The 22361-nt window shown below is 33.6% G+C and overlaps 5 protein-coding genes across 8 annotated transcripts; 2 read left to right on the forward strand and 3 right to left on the reverse strand.

Moving 5' to 3' along the window:
• The first annotated feature begins 283 nt into the window (after nt 1-283).
• On the forward strand, nt 284-1833 carry LOC126857693 (riboflavin kinase). Its single transcript, XM_050607352.1, has 4 exons — nt 284-490; nt 1184-1332; nt 1440-1542; nt 1641-1833. The coding sequence occupies exons 1-4, from the start codon at nt 403-405 to the stop codon at nt 1751-1753; spliced, it is 453 nt and encodes a 150-aa protein (XP_050463309.1). The 5' UTR covers nt 284-402; the 3' UTR covers nt 1754-1833.
• LOC126857689 (H/ACA ribonucleoprotein complex non-core subunit NAF1) lies at nt 1797-4210 on the reverse strand. The gene is made up of 6 exons (XM_050607346.1): nt 3992-4210; nt 3416-3752; nt 3190-3319; nt 2777-3045; nt 2562-2707; nt 1797-2495 (listed from the first exon to the last, which is right to left on the reverse strand). Exons 1-6 carry the CDS (start codon nt 4161-4163, stop codon nt 1948-1950), a joined length of 1602 nt encoding a protein of 533 aa, XP_050463303.1. The 5' UTR covers nt 4164-4210; the 3' UTR covers nt 1797-1947.
• Nucleotides 4211-4936: 726 nt separating this feature from the next.
• On the reverse strand, nt 4937-10219 carry LOC126857685 (putative ATP-dependent RNA helicase DHX57). Its single transcript, XM_050607337.1, has 12 exons — nt 9940-10219; nt 9666-9813; nt 9401-9585; nt 8865-9304; nt 8200-8717; nt 7802-8115; nt 7239-7731; nt 6766-7151; nt 6563-6684; nt 6140-6459; nt 5435-6049; nt 4937-5361 (listed from the first exon to the last, which is right to left on the reverse strand). Exons 1-12 carry the CDS (start codon nt 10008-10010, stop codon nt 5218-5220), a joined length of 3756 nt encoding a protein of 1251 aa, XP_050463294.1. The 5' UTR covers nt 10011-10219; the 3' UTR covers nt 4937-5217.
• Nucleotides 10220-10313: 94 nt separating this feature from the next.
• On the forward strand, nt 10314-11905 carry LOC126857692 (39S ribosomal protein L41, mitochondrial). Of its 3 annotated transcripts, none has more exons than XM_050607350.1 (3): nt 10314-10458; nt 10997-11165; nt 11470-11905. In XM_050607350.1, exons 2-3 carry the CDS (start codon nt 11006-11008, stop codon nt 11805-11807), a joined length of 498 nt encoding a protein of 165 aa, XP_050463307.1. In that variant the 5' UTR covers nt 10314-10458; nt 10997-11005; the 3' UTR covers nt 11808-11905. The 3 variants fall into 3 exon arrangements, with proteins under 3 accessions (XP_050463307.1, XP_050463306.1, XP_050463308.1); XM_050607349.1 differs by having other exon boundaries at nt 10318-10458; nt 10976-11165; XM_050607351.1 differs by having other exon boundaries at nt 10324-10458; nt 11000-11165.
• Nucleotides 11906-11933: 28 nt separating this feature from the next.
• LOC126857687 (MAP/microtubule affinity-regulating kinase 3-like) lies at nt 11934-20364 on the reverse strand. Of its 2 annotated transcripts, none has more exons than XM_050607339.1 (10): nt 20063-20364; nt 18768-18959; nt 18544-18690; nt 18144-18464; nt 17929-18052; nt 17639-17850; nt 17245-17390; nt 15834-16378; nt 15330-15754; nt 11934-14443 (listed from the first exon to the last, which is right to left on the reverse strand). In XM_050607339.1, exons 2-10 carry the CDS (start codon nt 18891-18893, stop codon nt 14324-14326), a joined length of 2166 nt encoding a protein of 721 aa, XP_050463296.1. In that variant the 5' UTR covers nt 18894-18959; nt 20063-20364; the 3' UTR covers nt 11934-14323. The 2 variants fall into 2 exon arrangements, with proteins under 2 accessions (XP_050463296.1, XP_050463297.1); XM_050607340.1 differs by lacking the exon at nt 20063-20364 and adding an exon at nt 19538-20043.
• Between the last annotated feature and the right edge of the window lie 1997 nt (nt 20365-22361).

The raw sequence follows: 22361 nt of genomic DNA on the forward strand, positions 1-22361 counted from the left end.
TTAACAATAAAAACGCTCACAAAATGGCATTGACTTAAAGTATTTTGTTATTAGATATTAGATTAGACATATCAGACTTAAAAGATATTAAACTATTTTTTTTTTTTTTCATTTAGTTTTTATCTGCAAATTTTAATGTTAAAAACAAAAAATACAACACTAATGTTAATCTTGTTACAAATTTATTTTGAAAAAAATATTTTCCAGGATAGATCAGGATAGATCCAGGATTTATTCATATGACATACATTTGTAAAAATCTGACAGTATATCGGTAAAACACAACACGCATGATATGTCCTATGAGGATGTGCCACGTCATATTATTAATCATTAATTTATGTTGACAGTTTTTGCAAACTTATTTGCGGATTAGTACCGATTAGTGTGGAATAAAGGAAAATGGGCAGCAAAGCGTTACCGTACTTCCTGTCAGGAACTGTCATTAAGGGCTTCGGGAGAGGTTCCAAAGCGCTCGGTATCCCGACAGGTATCCTTTCTTCAGAACGAGAGTTACCGTTAAAATATATTAAAATATGTTAAAATATGTATCGCAATCAAAACGATTTAACCCTCAAGGAAAAAAAAAATAATGCTTCGCGAGAATTAATCGTGTTATACCGACGTTAAATAACAAGACTAATATGACAAGTATAATAACATGTAGTAATTCATCTCTCTCTACTGTCAAAAAATCGGAGTCGAACAATTTTCACGGGCACATTTTCAATTTCGCTTCTTTATTTGCGTTGCAACTAATGTTCGCGTTATATGCACAGTATTGTTCGAAATAGATCTTGCTACAGGTTAGGATTTTTCATAACAACTTGTGTCTATTTGTATTTACGCAATTTTTGAATCAATAAATCTATCTCCCTTAATTGCACTTTCTGCACTTTGTGTCTTTTTCAAGACTTTGAAAAATATACATTTTTTTCAAAAAACCATTTTTTCGTGCATATTTAGGATTTTTAATTGAGCATTAGCATAGTCATTAAACTCTTATTTATATTTTTTAATTAAATATTAAAAAAAAAAATAGAAGATATTTAAATATGTGTACATCGCTCCATGTGTCTTATCAATGGCGCCATGTTTAATCGAGATATTGCTATTGCTGTTCACAATTAAAATTTACATTTGAAATGTATAAATATTAATAAAAATTTTGTTTTTTTTTCAGCTAATCTCTCAGAATCTGTGGTCAACAGTTTGCTGAAAGATTTAGATACTGGCATTTATTATGGCTGGGCTTCCTTACATGGACAAGTTTATAAAATGGTCACCAGCATAGGCTGGAATCCATATTATAAGAATGAAAAGAAATCAATGGTGCAAGAAATAATATTTAAAAAAATTCTCATTGATTGAATTTCCAAATTTATATGTTTCATATCTTATTGTTATCACAATTACAAAATAGTGTATTTTATTTGCAGGAAGTTCATCTGCTACATAAATTCCCCAATGATTTTTATGGTGCAGAGATCAAAGTGATAATTGCTGGATATATACGACCAGAAAAGGATTTCTCTTCTCTAGGTAAAATATAATATATAAAATATGTAAATAAATTACCATTCTTGCATTATTATGATGATTACTGTGTCTGTATGATTTTATATTACTTATTTTTTCAGAGGAACTTATCAGAGAGATAAAGAATGATATTGCGATAGCAGAACAAAAATTAGAAGAGCCTGTTGTAAATGAATTAAAAAATGAAAATTTTTTAATAACTAGAGACAAATGACTCATGACTATAAAAAAATGTCATTCTCCATCTGATAAATAAATGTAATTATTTTTTTAATTTCCATATTTATCACAGAATACCTATACATAAACTTGTTCTTTTATTTACAACCATTTAAAAATTGATCTAAGTTTATGCGAATGTAGAAAGAATATAAAGACAATACTACTTAAATTAAATTAATATTAATTTCAATCAATGGTTTTCGAATCTGTCGAAGAAGGTGGTAAAGACGGCCAAAGTGCATTCGTTTGTGGTCGCACAGAAATCGGACAAGACATATCCATATATGAAAATGATGCATTGGGAGGTTGAGGATAGGTCATCGGAAAGGATGGGAACATAGGATTGAATCTCGGAGGAGCACCAAACGGAATTCTAGAATATTGCATGTTATTGCGTTGAGAATTCGATCGATTAGCATCTTCAAAATATTGTTTCCCGTCACCAGAGCTATTCGAATTGTAATTGCCATATTGCGGCAAACCTGATTCATTGAACGGTGGCCTGTACTCCGCGTTTGATCTGTTGAACATAGGATGCATATTTCTTGGAACAGGCGACCAATGCATGTTATTTTGCATCCAAGAATCGTTATAGGAATATGGTCCATACTGTGCTGGATTAAAGTGACTATTTCTCAATGCCTGCTGTCTTTCCTGATTTCTCTGAAATTTACCATTTCTGTTCCATGGATGATTTGATTGCCATTCAGCTGTTGGTCTATTTTGAGTAAAACCTGAAGAACAATCAATAGTAATCATTCAATCATTCAATTAATACTAATAATTTAAGAAATACTCACTCGATGTACGTTGCCGTTTTCGTGATGTGCTGCCATCGGAATTGTCTTTGTTATTTTTCTGCTTCAGCATTTCGTAGTAAGCTCGCTCTTCCTCGTCGTCCGAAAATGCCGGTTCGTCATCGACCATCGCGTCATAACTTTTCATTCTGCAGGAGATTGTTCATTGAGTATGTCATAATGATGCATATGTATATCATATTTATCAGAATACTGACTTGTGTAATTCATGTAGAAAGATGAGTGATGTGTATTGTGTATTTGGACAATAATAAACCGTCATGCCCACTTTAATATTGCTTTCTTGTATGTGTTCAGGGCTATTGAAGCGAATGCAGTAATTTGGTTCGCTTACAGGGCCAAACACATCTAATATCTTACCGAGCGCTCTTTCTCCTTTCTCTATAAATAAAACTGTATCGATGTGGAGCGTAGGCTTACCCGGTTTCGGTTTTACAATTACCAATTGTTCCACCACCTTATCAATCTGAATTCAGTGACATAAAAATATAAATTTTAAATATGTGCAGAAATTATCATTTTTCTTACAATATTAGCAATATTTTACAAGCTTCTACATTTGTGTGTTTATTCCTACAAAATTATATTTATATGTTTATATATTGATTACCTCGCCCAGAGGATCACATAAGACTTCAGGAACACTGATCTTTAAATCTTCTATTGGCGGAAGATCATCAAATTCGTTTTCTATTTGTTTTTTCTTTTTTGTTATGCTAGCTCTATTTCCTTTGTTCTTTCTAAAAATATATATCATGTGTTTATCATTCCTATTTATTAAAAAAAATATTAAATGTATATGTCATAATTTTATTCTTATAGAAATGTAATAGTACTTGTTATTATTGGTACTAGTATCATCCGAATCACTGTCACTGTTGCTACTGTCGTTATTAGTGCTACTGCTGCTGCTGCTACTACTGCTATCGCAACTGCTACTAGAATCATCTTCGCTGTCAGTTTCTTCACTAGAAGATAATACATGTTCTTCAATTGTACGATACTGTTGCAAGATCTGTTTGCTTTCAATCTCTTTCTTTTCATTTTCTTTGTTAACAATTGGTGTAGTATTTTGATTTTCAGTTTTGTCAATGTCTGTTTCTACCTCCTCCACATCCGAATTAGAATTATATTCCAAAGCAATAGTGCTAAGAGAAGATATTTTACCATTTTCTGTCAAACAAATGCAAAATATAATTTTATTCCGATCTTTCAGTTTATCAAGTCTTGTTATGATTATTCACGATACGTTTCTAGATACGACTTAGTATCAATTAACACAATATATGACATATCTTATCAATAAGAATTATATTAATTATGGTTAATTATCACAATAGTTTTTTCTGCCTTGTTTATAAAATAATACTAATTAGCATGGAATAAATTGAAATTTTGCAGTAAGTCATTACCTTCAGGAATTGTTATCAAAGGCTCTGCTATCGGCTCTAAAGTATTTGATATTTCTACTTGAGTTTTTTCTTCAGAACATTGATTATCGTTGAAATTCATCTCACAATCCTTTTTTTTAAAGATTTTATCAACACATTTACTACTATGTATATACCACGTGCCATGTGCCATGTGGATTTTAAATCAAACATCTAGGCTAAGTTCGAAAACTGATCACCCGCATACCAGCATCGTTCTATCTTTGTTATTTACTAAAAGTTAAACAAAGATAGAACAATTCTCGCGTGAACATGCAGCAGATGGTGATATTTCTGAACGCTCTAAAGGTGCTTTTACAGTAGCGTCTGCGCAGAATGTCGTTGCCAAGAATTCTATTCATTTATTTCATTATACAATCGATGATATTATTATAATTCAAAATATGTTATAGATAGGCAGTATAAATTAAAATGAACTATTGTATAAATTAAGATAAAATAAAAAAGAAACGCAGCAAGAGAAATGGCTGAAATATTCAAACAGATTGCCCAGAAGCATAAACTCTATTTTGAAAAAGTCGGTAAAAATTTGAAAAAGAGGGTAAGTCATTTAGAGCGTCAGCTGATTTCAGCTTTATCGTCATATAACTCAAATAGCTCCGATTCGAATAGGAGTAAATTAAAATTGGTCGAATAATAATGCTTTCGGAAATCCTACCCGAATAAAATAATTAATTGTTACTCTATGGGTAGGATTTTCGAATGCACCTAAGAAAAAGCAAGTAATGTTATTATATTTGTTTGCGGATAATTCCGCGTAAAATAAATTGCAGTAATAAGTAAACGTTTAAAAAAAAGATAAGAGAAAGTAGATAATTAATTTAGAACTACTTTAAATTTTTTTTTAAGGAACTATATTTTGATATTTTAAAGAAGTAAACATTTTTGTTAACATATGATATTTTCTTTATTGCAATTATGTACTTACGAACTTGGCAGTTAAATATAAATTAGTTTATTGCAAATCACCAAAGTTAAAAACATTAGCTCCTTGAAAAGCTACTTGTCAATATATCACCTTAATAAAAAATAAAATGTTCTATATATTAGTCAGTATGATACAGGTTCTGCATAGATTATATCAAAATTCTTTTCATAACATATATATAACACAATGTTTATTTTTTCTTAAGGCCTCATGTACTCTGCTATATAACATTTGTAATTGGTAACTATTTTTTTCTTGACTATTCCTTCGTTACTATATTTATAATTGTATGTATAATTGATTTGCCTTGTTGATGGTTTAAAAGATTCAATAGAGGATCTTGCATCTTTTGCTCTAGTAATTTTGTCAGTTCTATTCTCATTCTTTGCAAGAGTAGCCCCACCTGGAAATATATTATAACAAAATAATGCATATTAAAAATAAACATTATTTTCTTACCACAATTGTAATCTTACATTGTGTGATTCTATCGCGAACATAATCCAACCATCGTCCAAAGAAAGCATATATCTTCCGTTATGCATTTCCGTGCGTAATTCATAACTAGAGAATAATATTAAAGACAAAATTGGGATCATGGACACTTCGTTAATGAAAACTTTGCTAGTCTTGATCTTCTCCTGGAATACTAAATACGGACTTGTGAAATGTCCAATGTGAAAATTCACAGATGATGGATGAATGTTGACGAAATCGTCGTGTCTCGTTCTGAACTTCAATTCGTTTGGTTTGGGCGACATTGGTATCATGCCAGTAGATTGTGCTTGGAATGACTTTCCAGGTGTAAAAACTTTTACAATGTTAGGATATAATGCCGCACAGAGAAGACCCTGCAATAGCTTGCAATTATCATTATTGACATTCAATTCATCTCCAGTGATCTCTAAGATATTGTCAATCTTGGGTCGTCTCTTGGGTAAATCGATAGGCGCGAAACCGATCGATACTAACAACTCCAAAAATTGATATTTTATATCCGCTAAAGTACGCAATGTATTTATGGATAAATAATTTTTAAAAGCGAACACTTGACCAGCATAAGCGCTGCGTGAATACGCGGCTAACCATTTCTGCAAAAAAACAAAAATTATGTAAGTAATGTGATTTTTAAGAAGAATTATATTATATTAATTATAGGAATAACTTTGCCTATTATCTACCTTATAAGCGTTGAGGACGGTTAATTGGTCTGATTCAGCCATGTAAAATGTTTTCTTGGGATTGACCTTATTTATCATATCCATTGGTACATTAAATGGACTCTTGTGCGACAAACACGCGGCGATAGTAAGCGCGGAATCCAAGCAGCAAAAAATCGCGCCGTACAGTATCAATTTTCCGATTCGTACATTTACAGGTAGTTTGGCTAAATGATGACCAAGCGGTGTTAATACACGTTCCGAGTTAAAGGCGCCGACATCCTGCAAACGTATTATGGCGCTCGTAATACTGTCAATTGTTGGTGGTTCTATCACTTTCCCTGTTGGCAAAAATGTAGGAAGGCACAGATTATTACTTTTGTGATAGATGATAGACAATTGAGAATATATAGATATAGAGTAAATAAAAACAGATTTTCTTACCCAATATCTCATATAGATCTACTTTTTTTCCTTTATGCATAAGCTGAATATGTAGAAGTAACGGTTCCAAAGGAATTCTTAGTATTTCTGGTATCGGTTGTGCAGCAAAGTGATATTTGAATCTACAAAAATAAATAGATGCGTGTCATTATGTGTATTACATTATATCAGGTTCAAGGAGATAAGAATGCTAAAATACATACCTATGCGAGGTGTACAAATGGATGCACACTCCAGGCATTACTCGACCAGAACGACCCATTCTTTGCACAGCGTTTGCTCGTGATATCCAGCAAGTCTCTAAACTTTCCATATTCTGATTCGAATTGAATCTCATTTCCTTGATCTTTCCTGAATCAATCACGAATACACAATCGTCTATGGTTATAGACGTTTCAGCCAGATTCGTGCTAAGTACGATTTTACGGATATCTTTTCCGGTTTTTTTAAATACAAGATTTTGCTCTTCATTAGAAAGACTCGAATGCAGAGGTATGATAAGAAATCCTTTATTGTTTGGCGAGAAATTATTATTGTGATGTAATCGATCTTTCATTGCAAGAATATCATTCATACCTGGTAGAAATACCTACAAATATTGTACAAAAAAATATAATATATATTGTTATTATACGTCAAAAATAGATAAACGCGAATTGCAAATAAAAATGCTTACTAAAATAGAACCCGTTTTGGGATAGTCATGTTCTCCAAAAACAATCCATTCTAAAGTCTTTTCTATTAACTCAAAATTAATCTTTTCCTGATTCATAATGTATAAGCTTTTATACGTCTGCTTGGAATAGCCACGATATCTACTGACGAGTTGCACCAGCGTCAAATTTTCATCCTTGATAGATTCTTTGGGTGTATTGGCGTATTCGCCAATTTTCAAATCAGCCATTTCCAGTTCGGTTTGAAACTGATCCCAATCACATTTGAGCTTACGAGTGAACTGAGTATTTTCTTCGAGAACATATCCTATTCTTTCGAGTGCGTCTTCGAGAAAGATTTGTTCGACTGGAAAAGTTTTTCCCGGGATATTTAGAACTGGGGCTTTTCCAAAGTATGAAGAGAATGTGTCGGCTTTAAGTGTTGCGCTCATTAATATTATTTTCAAAGACGGCCTTTTCGGTAATAATTCCTTTAAAAGCATGAGTAAGAAATCACTGGAGAAAAGAATAATATATAAGTAAAAATCAAAGAAAGAAATAAAGAGAGAAATATAAAGCATTTTACCTGTCGGCGCTTCTCTCATGCACCTCGTCAACTATAATGTGAGTCACATCCGATAACTCGAGATTCCCCGACAACTTCTGCAATAATATTCCCATGGTGCAAAATGTTAGTCGTGTTTTACTAGATATTTTGCTTTCCAAACGTATCTGATATCCAATTGTATTTCCTACAGATTCATCTCTCTCAGCTGCCACTCGTTCTGCAACCCCTATGGCACTTATTCTTCGTGGTTGAGTACAAATTATATTAATATGAGGCTTATCCTTCGACTTTAATCTATTAATAATCCACTCATCTAAAATAAATTGTGGTACCTGTAACATTTTTATTGAAATTTTTGTTTTAATTTTTTTTTTTATTTTAATCTACATATTTAATGAGAGAACATTGTAATGTACCTGAGTACTTTTGCCACATCCGGTTTCGCCAGAAATGATAACAACTTGATTTTCGTGTACAGTTTCCAAAATTTCATTTGTCTTGGACCATGCTGGCAATTTTTTTCGTACCTCCTGCATTCTCATATAATTAGGATTTTCCTTTTTATCCATAAATTTTTTTTCTATTAAATCATTTTCTTTATTAATCTGTTCCCAGGAGATATTATCTCTGTTTTTCTTACTGGTGCTACCAAGTTTGTAATGACTAGGCAATTCTTCTTCTTTCTCTTGTTCTTTTGGGCACAATGCTTCATACTGATGCAAAAATTGTTCCTTATTTTCTTCCAAATAAGTTTTTATATTGTATTCATCTTCTAATAATGAAATTATAGAAAATATCGACGGGATACCGTCAAGAGATAAAAGTAAGGCTTCATTGTACAATCTTCTTGCTATTCTTAGGCATTTTATACGTGGAAATATTTCATTGTTCTTATAAAAATAAAAATATGGTGGTTCATATGGATATTTAGATCCTATAATTGGAATAAAAAAATTATAATTTAATCATTAAATTATAATTTTATTAATCAATGTCATATGTTATTCTTGAAATAATTCTCTAACATGATTAACTATATAATATGTAATTTAATTAATATATTTAATTGTATATGTAATACCTTCGGGGAATCTTATCTCTAACGTGAAATAAGGATCTTCTACAATTGGCACATTGGATACTTTCTGTGGTAATTGGTGTAGAAATCTGCATTTGTCTTTAAATGTGCATTTATTATGAACAAAAAATTGACATACTTTCTTTTCTTGCTTTTTTACTTCTTGTATAACTTTTTTATTATTTGTTAAATAATCTAACTTTAATTGTACCATCCAAATGCTATTTTTTATTTTTTCACTAAACGCATCGCCATAAATTGATTCAAGTGCTTCCTTTTCTTCCAGTTGTCTTTCCAATAATTCAGCAGCATCCGGAATTTCAGAGTTTTCATTTTTTTGAATATTTTCAACTCCATAATATTTACAAAATAATAGTTCTAAAGATTTCCCCAAATTGCCTTTTGTATACGTTAAAGCTTGTATACAATGTGAAAGATGGAAACTATAAATAAAAAATATAACATTTAAATTATACACAGAGATGGATAATAATATTATTATATTATTATTATATATTATTATTTTTGAAACACTGTACCCATAGCTTTCTAATTTAGATGTAGCAAATTGCTGTGTTATTTGGTCCTGGGTCTTCGGCGTGGTATCTTTAGAAGAATAATCTACTATTCCTTTGACAACTAAATTACCTCGCTCCATCCAGTATTGTTTGTCTAAATTTGATGTTTTTTCTTCAAGCTCTGCAGTGTCAGCAAGTTTAAAATCCTGCAAAGAAATGAAGAATTGTATCCATTAAGAAATAACAAAACATAGCATTTGTTTAATGAATAGAAATATATATTTACATTTCCATAAATATGTATAAGACTGTCATAGAGTTGTTGCTCAGATTCCTCAGATATTTGCAGTGTTTGCATTTCCACCTTGAGCTTCCTAGGCACTGATGAGCTTGTAGACATGACATCTTTCTCCTTAGAGCTTTTTGCAGAATTTCTGTCACATATATATGACAAAATATAATTTTATCATGTAAATATATTGACACAAATTTAATATTTTTATAATTATTATTTTTTTTTTTATAAAAATACAGGAGGAATATTTACTTATTTTACTTACGTGTTCGACTTGGATGTGCTTTGTGCTTCTAATACATCATCTTTCATTAATTGTTGACTACGATAATCCATATTGTCAGATAAATAGTTATCTACTTATGTATTTTTTTTTTTTCTTTTAAAAGGATGTTTAGGGTATATGTAACGTGATGTTATGTACAACGTTGAATCTATTAATTACTACGAATCAATTGACCCAATTAACAACTTAATGTGAGATAATGATTGAACACTGAACGTGATTATTAAATTATACCAAGGTTACGTTCTGATATTCAATCAAGAAGTGCTTCGAAATTTTCATAGCGTCAAACGAAACGCATCTGTCAGCATGTCAGCTGTGAGCATGGTCAGAAAGAGAGAGAGAGAGAGAGAGAGAGAGAGAGGAAAAGAAAAAGAGGAAGAGAGAAAGTATTCAGAGTATCGTATGAGTTTTAATTCAGTGTTTATTTGAGAAAAGAAATAACTAAAAAGAAAGCGTTCTTTGTGTTATCAGTGAACAGGATATCTTTGATAAGAGGTAAGGAGGGAATGAGCAGAGTCGAATTATTTTGCGCTTTTACTTGATCAATCAAAAGTGTATAATGTTACTTTTGAACAATCTTAGGTTATGTTAGAGATATAATTTTTGAAAAAAAAAAAAAATTATTAATAATTTCTTATATTAATTGCTTTCCATTTGCACTCAAATGATACCGAGTCACTCAGTTATGTGAGTATTTTACACTCAGATAAAATGTCAATTGTTCTATGAGTAAAAGGAACGCGCAAGTGATATTGCATATTCAAAACCAATATTTTTGTATGTGAGTCTAATCTGCTTTAGTGAGCTTTAGACTAATGTCTATTAGTCTAAAGCTCACTAAAGCAGATTAGATCGTGTGCAGAAACTCAGTTGAATCTCACTTTCTCAGCATCAAAAAGAACGTGCATTCAACTGAGTTATGACATCATAAGTGAGAATTATCTGAGTTTTCATGTAAATGGAAAGCAACTATTATATCTTAAATTATGTTTCGATCCAATGTATTTATTAGGTATCGATTCGCTTTAACCAGCAGAAATCGATGGCATCTTCGTGTATGATACTGCGACGTGGTATCGCGACTTCCTGCATTTGTCATGGGAAGCGAAATTTTCGAAAATTCTTACTATATAATAAACGTGGCAGTCGTAACTTTAAAGAGCAACAGGCGAAAAATCCAGATCCTGATATACCAATAGATAGTGAGTTATTAGTTTTAATTAATTGTTATTATTTGGCGCATTTGATTAGTTTCATGAATAATTTTTTTTTCACGAAATTGTTTCATAAATAAATACAAGATATTTTACTCCATGTGGGAAATATGATCTTTATATGTAACAAAATAGATTAAAAAAGATTGAATAATTTGGAAAGAAATTGGTTGCGATCTATATCTTTGCGATCTTTCAATACTTAAATAAATTTACAATATATATAATACAAATATTATATAAATAACATGATGAAATCAATATATACTAATTAATGTAATAAATATTATAGAGAGAGGTGTAAGAGATACGGGATATAATGTAGATGGTAAATGGGTTCATGTGCCAGAGATGATTCCTGAATTAATTGTTCCTTCATTGGAAGGATTTACTTTGAAACCATATGTGTCGTACAAAGTGGATAACTTTACGGAACCCGAATTTACTGCACAGGATTTGTTTGATGCAGTATATTCTGAAAAAATAAAGGAAGACTTTGCAAATAATCAATTAACCGAGACTGGAGAGCCATTGAATCCTAGTGATCATGAAAAGCTTACGCCGCAACAAGCTAAGGACAATGCCAGTAAAACAGGTTGTGACATTTTTGATGAAGGAAAACCATTGTAAACATTTTTACTTTTTAGTATTTATGATACTCTAATATTTAAATGTGTATATTTTTTTCTCTTCTACATTGAAATAAAAAATTTGAATATTCTCCATTAGACATTCTCCAACAGAGCTACATTAATATGAATTTCAGTCTGTATATATTTTATTTATAACTCGCATGTATACATACGTTCACAATTTTGCAATTTTTACAAAAAGTAACTACTTACTATCGTATATGACTGTTAAAAGTGATATTATGTATGCACTTTGCTAAGAGCATAAAGAACAGAATTTGTTATATTGTATACATTATAAGCGACCAATCTCTCAGATCAGTTTTTTATTTTTATGACAACTTTTTTATATGGCAGTCAGTGCTTGATAGCAAATAATTACTTCCATTATAATCCTTAAACATATTACATTGTTCTAAAACAATAGCTTATACATTATAAAACGATAGTATATATCACATATATAATTGTCGCAAAATCTTCCGCAAAATTTGTGTAATTGAATTTGCCCAATGTTTCAATGGACAAGTGAAATTAATTTATTGCTATTATAAAACACAACGTTTACGTTGTACCGGGCTTTTATCTTATGCAATCCAAAGGACTTGTACGAGCCTAAAAAAGCCAAGTATTACAATTCAATAATGCCAAAATTGATTTTCAATTCCTAAGATTCATAGATATCTTGCATGTCGATGAATCCTTTTGCAGATAATTTGTGATTAGGCTAACTTAACAGTTATGTTTCACTTATTAAATGTCTTTTGAGCGAACTTTGATTGTTTTCTGTCGGGTAAAAAATGGCGAAAAATTCGAATAGTAAAGTCGTTGTCAGTTGTGCGCGGCCGGTATTGCTTACTACTGACTAGATTATTAGCTTCTAATAATATATATATGTGTATATATTTTTTTTTTTAAGTGCTGTATTCATATCAAACGTACAAACGGTCTCGTAATCATTATTGTTTCTCTTCAACGTCTTCTAATAATTATAATCATGCAAAAAGCTCATAAAACAGAGCTATTGAAATGGAAAATATCCTGTTTAGAAGAAATCATATTTAGACAGTGTATGGGTGAATGTTTATGAAAGACATTTGTATAAAAGTAGTGCAGCTGTTAATGCAATATGGCTATAAATATTTTTAGAAAGAGATAACGTATACAAAATGTTAGTTAACTTATGTTTATATAGGAAATATATCGATCACATAAATAATTTATTCAAACATCTTTTTCAGAATGCAGCACTTCTATGTGATACACGTTAGTTATTACTCTTTACTGCTAATATTATTGTTTTCTGTTATTATTTTCTATCTCCTATGGTCACCATTATGAAGAGTGGAAGAGAAAAACGTCTCTAATTTTGTACAGTGGAACGCTTATTAAGAAAACATAAAACGTTCTGATCTTTTAATCCACGCGTCTTATTTCCACTCTTCGATTAAATCAATGGAAAAGCAAAAGTGGCATAATACTTGTTTTGCTTTGCTATGAAAACTGAATTTTAATTCTATTTCATTGTCAGTATTTTTCTTCTTCAGTTGTTCTTGTCCTGTATGTCATCGATATTTTTTTATATCTTACTCTACAACATATTTATAATATCTTGTCGCCGACTTGAGCATTCATTATCATATTTCTCTTGCTTACTGGCAGTACAGAATATCCTCTAAGGACTTATATTGCATAATTGGTATATATTCTGTTATTCATTTTGTACACATGAACGGTTGCAGAAATGAACAGATTCTAAGCTTTGTAAATTTATTCGCAAACTTATTAATTAAAAAATTCGCAGTTTTTCTCCTTTTCTCGCATTATATTTTCAATAACGGATATTGTAAGACAAGTCATATGCCACTTGCTCTTCAACTGAACTTGGTGTTTCGCTTTAATTATCAGTCTATGATATAATTGGATATTTGACTGACAAAACCAGTCATTTTAATAAGGCAGGTACATGTGTTACTGTACGACAAAGATTACTGCATGAAAAACTTCTTTTTTTTTTACTTTTCTTTTTTTTTGCCATATATATGTATTCTCCATATACTTATCCATGCAGAGAGACATACAGTACAGTAGCGATAACTTTGTAAAACAGCATTGTAGCAAACAATTTATATATGAAACATTTTATACAATTTTTTTAGTGCTTTAGTCAAACCTTCTTCGCACCGACGTTTTCGACCAATAAAAGCACATAAATGTAAATCTTTGGCATTCAGTAACATGTACCGTACATCTAATCGGAGATCTTGAGTATGTAAAGAAGTACAATTATTACAGATGTTTTACTAAATTCTTTATATAATATACATCTTAACATTCCTCTCTATCAAATGCAAAATGATATGTAACTATAATATATTAATGAAAGTCAACGTGGAAAGACTAGGGAATACTGCTAAAGGAGGGAATACTGCTGAGAGTAATAGTTTATGTAATTCAACTGGCTTTTCATACGCAAGATCTCGAGATAATTACTAACAACGATAGAGCGGAGGCTTATTCCATTGGATCCCCTACATTTTCGAAGATGGTTGAATGTGGATTGCTTGTAGTGGGCCACAAGAAACCACCTACACTTCCTGGTGGTAAGTAAGACGCGCCTCCGCTAAGGCCCACCTAATATATTTTATATATTACATCAGTTATTTAATATTTCTGTGGCATGGTATACATACAATTCACTTCTTTTTTATAACTTTATATCTATATATACATGAGGACATAAAATGTGCTAAGCAAAATAATATGGAAGCGTTGTGAGATACAGACACACTCCAATTTTATATAATGAAGTATTTTATATAGAATATAAGTGTGTATAAAAATACGTAATCGCTTAATTACATTGATACGACAAATGTGAAGATACAAAAAAATCTAAATTTTTATTCTAATAATACGTGTAGCATTTGAGAGACATTTATTTGTTGCATGTAAAAATTGAATCAATGGTACGATTAGACAATAATGATTTTTGTACAATTAGAAATTTATTAAATGTCTTCTTTTGGTTTGAAGTGTGCGTTTAAATTTAAATTGCTCACTATACATAGTTTTTAATTTTATATCAAGGATTGGTTTACATGCAGTATAAGGCAAATTAGAATAAAAGATTACTGCCAAATTAAAGAAAAATAATCATTTATTTGCATTTAACATAAATAATTGTGCTAATAAATCGCAGGTACTAAATAACATTTTTTTATATAGGTACTAAATAACATTATGTACATTGATTCATTATTGTAAATGTGTGTAAAGCATTTACAATAATGTCAAGACACTCTCAATAAAAATCTTATCTTCTACATTGAGTGAACTATGTACAAGGATTTTTCAACTTTTCATATTACGTATGGATTAATTTTTTATTTCCGCCAAATAGAGAATGTCAAATCACAGTCCAATTGTAAAAAAAATTCACCAACGGCTATACATGTCGTTTCAATCATAGATTTGCTTCATCTATTCTCTCTACACTGTAATTTCTTTATGAATTTACCTGTTGACTCCATATTAGCGATCTCTCCGCCAACTGACAGTCTGCTGCTAATCGGGACGGTAGACTCTTCCACCTTTCCTCGTCCCTTTTCCTATTTCTGTCAAAATTTCTGTCGACATGTCCTTGAGAGAGAGGCGGCAAGATCTGCGTTCGTTGCGCCAGTTTATAGCTATCTTGTCTCGGCACGTGATCGGCGCGTCTGCTGGTGCCGCTTCCGGTAGTTGAAACTGGAATCGGGGTGGGACTACCGCCGCTTCTGTGCCGATGATACAAGTTACGCTTTTGCTGCAACATACGCTGCTGCACTAAAAGCTGCAGCTGCGTGCCCGAATCGCCGCGCATCTTAAATTGCTGCTGATTATCGGGTGGCGTGGACGGTGGCCTGAGATGGACTAGATCCAAATGACCTCTAGCTTTTCCTGAATCTGAAAATGATTAGTTCGCTGTGTTATTGTACACATCAGAGTTCCCAGGAAATTATTAAAAAGCAAACGCGACGCCTACCTTGAATACTTCTCTGCTTGGACGGTCTGTCGCCGACGCCCTGCTGACAGAACAGTAATCTAGGTCCAGCGTCGGATGCTCTTCGTCCCTGAGAGACCCGGGATATTCTACCAGTGATAGGGGATGGACTCTTGGGTGGAGGTGGCGTGCAAGACGGTAGGCTGCTTGTAAAACAATTCGTCCCCGTATAATCTGGTGGGCAGCCAGAATCAAAACTGGACTCGAAGAGTTCTGACGATGAGCTACCGCTGCCGCCCGCCATAAACAGGGTCGTTCGACTGGGTGGATCAATAGGATCCATAAGCGGGTTATCAAAATGATGTTGATAGTCACTTAATCTTCGATTGACTATCTGACTGTCAATTCGTTGACTGATATCGTGATCTAGGCCTAATCGGTGCTCTTCGAGTTTGATCTGTGCTTCGCGCAACTCGTCGCCGCTCGGACCTTCCTCCAAATCGCCCTCCGCGCTACAACAACCTTCATCGGTTGAGGAACTCGTCGAGCTAAATCTTTTACTTCCTCTGCCGGTATCTTCTCTTGCTCTGAAACAAGAAAGAGATTTGCCTCGTTAACATTTGAAAGAAGTTCTTGTTCTTGCCATAGCTGTTTCTTCTGATAGTTGTATGAATGAATTGCTATTCTTTATGCAGCATTTAAAAATATTCATCAAGCGTAGTGTCCTCATCATTTCATCTATATTAAATCTATCATGACACAATATTTTTTTCATATTAAATGTGTCATAAAAAAATGTTATTATAGAAAAACTACCGTAGACATATCTTGTCTCTTGTCCTGTTATATCACATAGGAGTTTTGTATTAATATGTTCTGTTTGCTTAATTATTACATAAGTAGAATTAGAATCAAATAAATCTGCAGGGAATTTTTTTTAGATTATATCAATCTACGCATTATATAATTAATATGGAAAATATATAAGATTATGGTATAACATATAGTGCAAATAATGTAAATTGTAAAACATATAATTCCAATAATGAATGTGCTTCCAATTGGTAATAAGTAAAGCGAAGCAAATAAAAATTATGAAGTCAAGAATTTAAATAAATCAAATCAATTAAGAAATTTAAGGATAAAGAAAAAGATAAGAAAATGAAATGAGGAGTTACCAAAAATAAAGCGACAGCAATATGTGCTTCCAATCCAACCTGTCTTGACAAAATCTCCAATATGTGCGTCACCCATCAATAAAGTTCAACGTCCCACTAAGCTATCGCTGTAAATAAAAATTGATTAGATTAAGAGGGGCATATATTATTTTCGTGATACATTTCCGACTGGTAGGATTGGAAGTTACAAGTCTCTCTAACGTGAAAAAAATTGATATATTTAAAATTAAAAGAAAATGTATGTGTAATAATGTGCTTAATAAAAAAATGTCTACCTCGATTTAAATTTATCTTCTTTTGTTCTTGCAACAGTAGACCAGCAGGTATTATTAATGGTACTGCTGACGCGATGTTGCTTCAATCTTTCTAGCAGTAAGAAATAGATAGCAGCATGATGATCATAGCTGCTGTTTCGTAAGGACTGTTAAAAGATGACATTTATATTTATACGGTATAATTGAAAATATATATTGAAATAATATGTCTCTATGTATGTATTCAAAATTCCCTCTTTGATTTCCCTATATAGTGCTGTGTCGTTTTATCTCCGAAACCGCGCATATGTTCCGAGAATACTATACGATTAATTTAATTAGAAATAAATAGATCAATGTACTCTTACATAATTTCGCATAGAAGACAATAGAAGCAGGAGAAATGTTTCCTTACCTCTCTAGTACGACTAATGTCTATTCCTAAGCTATGCATTAATCGAAGTATTTGCTCATTTGGTTCCTGAATAGACGGTGATGGCCGTGTTACGATCACCGAACAAATGCTATCCGCCGTTCCCGCCATCCAACGGTGCCTCTTAATTTGTGGAATGGTATATCGTTTGGAAGGTTCCAACACCAACATCTTGCGTATTAGGCTTTCGCAATCTTTAATACAAATTTTCGACATGCGTGAGCATCATAATAGAAATATTAAATGTGCAAAATGTATATTTAAATAAGCACCTGTAGTCATAAAGTAAGGAATTCTAAATCTGCCGCTTAACACGCGATCTCTCAATGACTGAAGAGTTGATCCGTCAAAAGGCAGTGCACCACATACTAGCACATATAACACAACACCCAGACTCTACAAGAATGAGAATATTTATTTTGAGTATAATCAATGTAAATTCGTTTTTCTTTTTTATATCACAATTTCTTTCTCTTACGAAACTCACCCAGACGTCGATTTCAGGTCCGGCGTAGTGCTTTCCTCGGAAAACTTCAGGAGCAGCGTAAGGCGGGCTACCGCACCACGTGCTCAACCGTTCTCCCGGGGCAAATCTATTACTGAAGCCAAAATCGGCGATCTTTACGTTCATCTGAGCGTCGAGAAGTAAGTTCTCCGCCTTCAGATCACGATGCGCTACACCCGTTACGTGGCAATATTCGACCGCGGAGAGTATCTGAGCAAATGTCGCACGTGCTCTGGGCTCTCCCATTCTTCCGTATCGCGCTATGTAATCGAATATCTCGCCTTTGCTCGCGTATTCGCACACCTGTAACAGCAACGCGTGATATCTTTATCCTTCAAAAAAAAAAACACAATAGTTGTAGTCGTAGCTTCATCATCCTCACCATGTAAATCATGTTCTTTGTTTCCATGACCTGGTATAATTTAACGATATGCGGATGCTCCAGCTGCTTCATAATTTCAACCTCTCTATAAACTTTTTCTAGATTAGTAGAATCTAATTGAGTTTTATCGATTATCTTGATAGCCACCTGTTAAAAAGAATTACATCTCTTCAGACAATATATTCTCAAATTAGTGTTATAATAGGAAACGCGTGCACACATACCTCTGTTTTCGTGATTCGATGTCTAGCCAATTTTACAACAGCAAAGTTGCCTTTGCCAATAGTTCCTTCGATATCGTAAAATCCCACGCGGATTTGCTTTTTACCCTGTGTAGGTCCAGTATCCATATTCAAGTCGATTTCTTTTGCAAATTCTTATAAACTAATTCTTCTTCCCAATGCTCTATCACTAATCTGCAAAAATCGGAGTATGCAGTCTTAAGAGAGGAATATTTTTTTTTTGTAATTTATGTTATTTCTCTGACATATTTAATATTTTTTCAACAAGTGCAATTTTTGCTTTAATTATTTTAATCGTTAAAGATAAAATTTTAAAAATAAAAGTGCGAGTGGCATAAACAACTAACAATAACAGTAGAGAGAGAGAGAGAGAGAGAGAGAAACAATTATTTTTGAAACAGATGTGTGTGGTGATCATTAGCAGCTAAATGTTATTTTTCATGATATGATATGAAAATAATATTTTTCCAATTATGGTTTTCGATCACATTTTTTTTATTAGCATTCGAAATGTTAATTTTTGTACAGAGATCCTCTTTTCCTACTCTACACTTGTATACTATATGAAGCTTTTTTTCTTTAACATGTCGTGCCTATGCAAGCGATTACGCCACGCGCAAGCGCTAATAAAGATTCATAAAATCCCATTTCGAAAAGCCCGACGAACGATTTTGAAGTCTATAATGATTGCCTTTGTCGTTACGCGTAAGATTTCTTTTAGAAAGCGTAGAAATATTTTTTTGTTTTTTTACCTTGTAGCGCATGAGTTGTAAGGTATCTCAAGCGATATCAGCGAACGTCTAACACATGATAATTACTTATCACACATTCGTCACAATGACGCGAGTTTGCGAGACCGATCTAGCATTGAAGGCGGCGCGCGATATCCCGGAAGGATATCGCGCCCAGACGCAACAGAAGAGCAAACGAGACAGAGAGAGAGAGAAAGAGGTAGAGGGGAGGGAGGAAGAGCGAGAGATCGACGGACGTTCTCAAGGAGAACACGCGTCAAGGATTTCATCGTCAACGGAGTACAAAGATACGGCCTGCAACAAGTACAGTAGAAATCCTCTGTGACTGACGTCACAGATCGACAACGACCTCCTACCTATCGAGTCACCATCAAATCGATCGTCGTCGATACTCCTGGACAGAGAAAAGCCCCTCGGACGATCTCACTGATCATGAGACTCGAACGGACCTAATGATGGCGCGAAGACCTGACATATGAGAAAGAGTGGTGAACTCCTCTTCTCTCCTTTTCGATCTTTACTTACCTTCCTGACTCGAGGATTACCGATCGGCCGCGGGAACGGGGGTCGCCCGGTGATCGCGCTTTACAAAACGAGCGGCGACGACGTCGACGGGGACGTGCTCCGGGGATGCGCGGGGAGCCATCGGTGAGCGCCGGATGTCATGACGCGCGCGCGCGCGCACCTGTCAAATATCCGGCGGATCCGTCCACCAGCTTCAAGCGAAACCGTACGGAGCGGAGAGCCGTGCTTACGCGAGACTCTCAACGTAAGAAGCTCCGCACGGCGCGGCGGTTCGATACCGACTGACCGACGGCCATGTTACCACCCCCCCGGGTGCCGCTTTGTCGGTGTCGGCGCCCTCGCCGCCCCCTCATACACCGTCACCCCGGCCATTCTTAGGCGAACCACCCCTCTCTTCGCTTCCTCTTTCTCTCTCTCTCTAGCTCTCTTCTTCCCCTCCCCTCCCCGCTCCTCCCCCTCCCTATACCTTGCTCCTCTCCCGATCTTCCCCACCTCACCCTCTGCCATCGCGTAATATACGTCGGTGCACCCAACACCCACCACTACCGCGATTACTATCGCTCGCGCCCGCGCGCCGTTATCTTCGACAATTGACGTCACGACGCACGATACGTGCCCGCGCGCGCGCGCGCGGGCATATTCGTCTCATCGTTAATTGTTTCTCGATGTAATTGTACGGCAAGTAGCGGCAGCACGTGACTGACCAGTCATTGGGTATGTATGCGTAGTCCCGGATTTACGCTCGAAAATGACGATTTAATGAAACTGTCATGGTCCTATATAAGACCTAAGGTCTTCTGAAGCGATTTACGTAAAGAGTGGATTGTATAATATATACATTTACAGTTTTTTTTTTTTTATACATATATAGTCAGCGAGGTAATATAGATTTTTTTTTTATAAATTGCATGGCAAGACGTATTTTGTCTCTTGAAACCGAAATAAGCGGATTGCGCTTGTGTGGATTATAATCATTAGGATGACGTGCGCGAATTTCTGGATCGTTTACGATGAAAAACGCATCGCCGAGCGAAAAGACAGACACACTTTCCCGAACGACTAATGAGACGCGATATGTATTCCCGCGTACATTGCTAATCTCGGCTCTCGGTCTCATTCTGCTCTCGCGAATGAGCGCGATTTCTCTCGTCTTGTTTATCTCGTCTTTTAAAGGGTCCCCGGACATGATCGATGATTATTATTGCTACTCTCAGCAATATTGATAATATGAACTGTCGTGTAGTATAGCGTATGTGTTGTATAGCATAAATTTCATACAGAACTGTCATTGAAATTTAAAAAAGTTCTAAGATACTACTTATGTATAATTCAATGCTATTCTAATTGACAAACAGACATTATTATGTGCACATAAACACGATTTGTCAGTTTTTTAAAATAAATGCAAATGTTGCCAATTCACGATCCTCTTTAGCGCAAGAAAGATTATTATTGTTTGCGAATTGATAAAGGAAAAATATTATCAAAATTATATAATTGGATTTTTTGTATTGCTTTATACACAACAGTTCATGAATATAAATGCAATTTATTAATTTCTTGTTGAATTACATTTAAATCTTATTATAAATCACGGTCGTATCTTTTACTTATTTTTAAAATTTAATATTATTAATAATTTAAAATTTTATAATATTTAAATATTTAACAAAAATAATTTTTAGAAAATAACTTTATATATACATATATTCATACACATGAATTTTATATATGGATAAGAGACTTTATATTTTAAAAATAGTAATTTATAAATAATATTATATATTAATAAAATTTAATATTATTAATAATTTATAATTTTTAAATATAATAAAAATAATTTTAGGAGAATTATTTAATCATTATTATCATTATTCATTATTATCAATTTTTTTAGATCGATCGAAGATTCTGTTATTGAAAGTAAAGCCAAAGATACTGGAGCGCCTTTGTACACGTTATAGTCGCATGATAGTCATATCCGTGGATTGATATGTAGCGTAATAAATCCATATTGATGACGCGCGCTGAGAATAACAGTGATTTACGTGGGGAAGGAGAGAGGGAGGGGGAGGAGGAGGGATGGATTATTATTCCCTCTATTTCTATCGAATAGGGTATTTTGGGTTGGAGGAAACGAGCATGTGATTCGATCAGTGATATGATATTCGTGTTCGTCAGTGCTAGATCGAGTCCGCGTTCGGACTGAAATAGAAACTGCAATAATGCGGACGTAAGTGTCATTCGACAGAGCGAGACGGATTGTTGAAATTGCGCGTTGCCGCATCATCTTCGCCGA

This window comes from Cataglyphis hispanica, chromosome 22, assembly GCF_021464435.1.
Source record: "Cataglyphis hispanica isolate Lineage 1 chromosome 22, ULB_Chis1_1.0, whole genome shotgun sequence".
Classification (NCBI taxonomy): domain Eukaryota; kingdom Metazoa; phylum Arthropoda; class Insecta; order Hymenoptera; family Formicidae; genus Cataglyphis; species Cataglyphis hispanica.

What these genes read in the sequence shown, in the direction of transcription:
- LOC126857693 (XM_050607352.1), top strand. Translation starts at nt 403, where the DNA reads ATGGGCAGCAAAGCGTTACCGTACTTCCTGTCAGGAACTGTCATTAAG. An exon ending in AGAATGAAAAGAAATCAATG is followed by an intron (nt 1,333 to 1,439) that starts GTGCAAGAAATA and finishes TTTTATTTGCAG; the next exon opens with GAAGTTCATCTGCTACATAA. An exon ending in AAAGGATTTCTCTTCTCTAG is followed by an intron (nt 1,543 to 1,640) that starts GTAAAATATAAT and finishes TTATTTTTTCAG; the next exon opens with AGGAACTTATCAGAGAGATA.
- LOC126857689 (XM_050607346.1), bottom strand. Translation starts at nt 4,163, where the DNA reads ATGGCACATGGCACGTGGTATATACATAGTAGTAAATGTGTTGATAAA. An exon ending in TTTGATAACAATTCCTGAAG is followed by an intron (nt 3,753 to 3,991) that starts GTAATGACTTAC and finishes TTTGTTTGACAG; the next exon opens with AAAATGGTAAAATATCTTCT. An exon ending in TATGTGATCCTCTGGGCGAG is followed by an intron (nt 3,046 to 3,189) that starts GTAATCAATATA and finishes CACTGAATTCAG; the next exon opens with ATTGATAAGGTGGTGGAACA.
- LOC126857685 (XM_050607337.1), bottom strand. Translation starts at nt 10,010, where the DNA reads ATGGATTATCGTAGTCAACAATTAATGAAAGATGATGTATTAGAAGCA. An exon ending in TTATACATATTTATGGAAAT is followed by an intron (nt 9,586 to 9,665) that starts GTAAATATATAT and finishes ATTTCTTTGCAG; the next exon opens with GATTTTAAACTTGCTGACAC. An exon ending in GATGTGGCAAAAGTACTCAG is followed by an intron (nt 8,116 to 8,199) that starts GTACATTACAAT and finishes AAAATGTTACAG; the next exon opens with GTACCACAATTTATTTTAGA.
- LOC126857692 (XM_050607350.1), top strand. Translation starts at nt 11,006, where the DNA reads ATGGCATCTTCGTGTATGATACTGCGACGTGGTATCGCGACTTCCTGC. An exon ending in TCCTGATATACCAATAGATA is followed by an intron (nt 11,166 to 11,469) that starts GTGAGTTATTAG and finishes TAAATATTATAG; the next exon opens with AGAGAGGTGTAAGAGATACG.
- LOC126857687 (XM_050607339.1), bottom strand. Translation starts at nt 18,893, where the DNA reads ATGGATACTGGACCTACACAGGGTAAAAAGCAAATCCGCGTGGGATTT. An exon ending in ATCGAATCACGAAAACAGAG is followed by an intron (nt 18,691 to 18,767) that starts GTATGTGTGCAC and finishes TCTTTTTAACAG; the next exon opens with GTGGCTATCAAGATAATCGA. An exon ending in ACATTAGTCGTACTAGAGAG is followed by an intron (nt 17,391 to 17,638) that starts GTAAGGAAACAT and finishes ATCTTTTAACAG; the next exon opens with TCCTTACGAAACAGCAGCTA.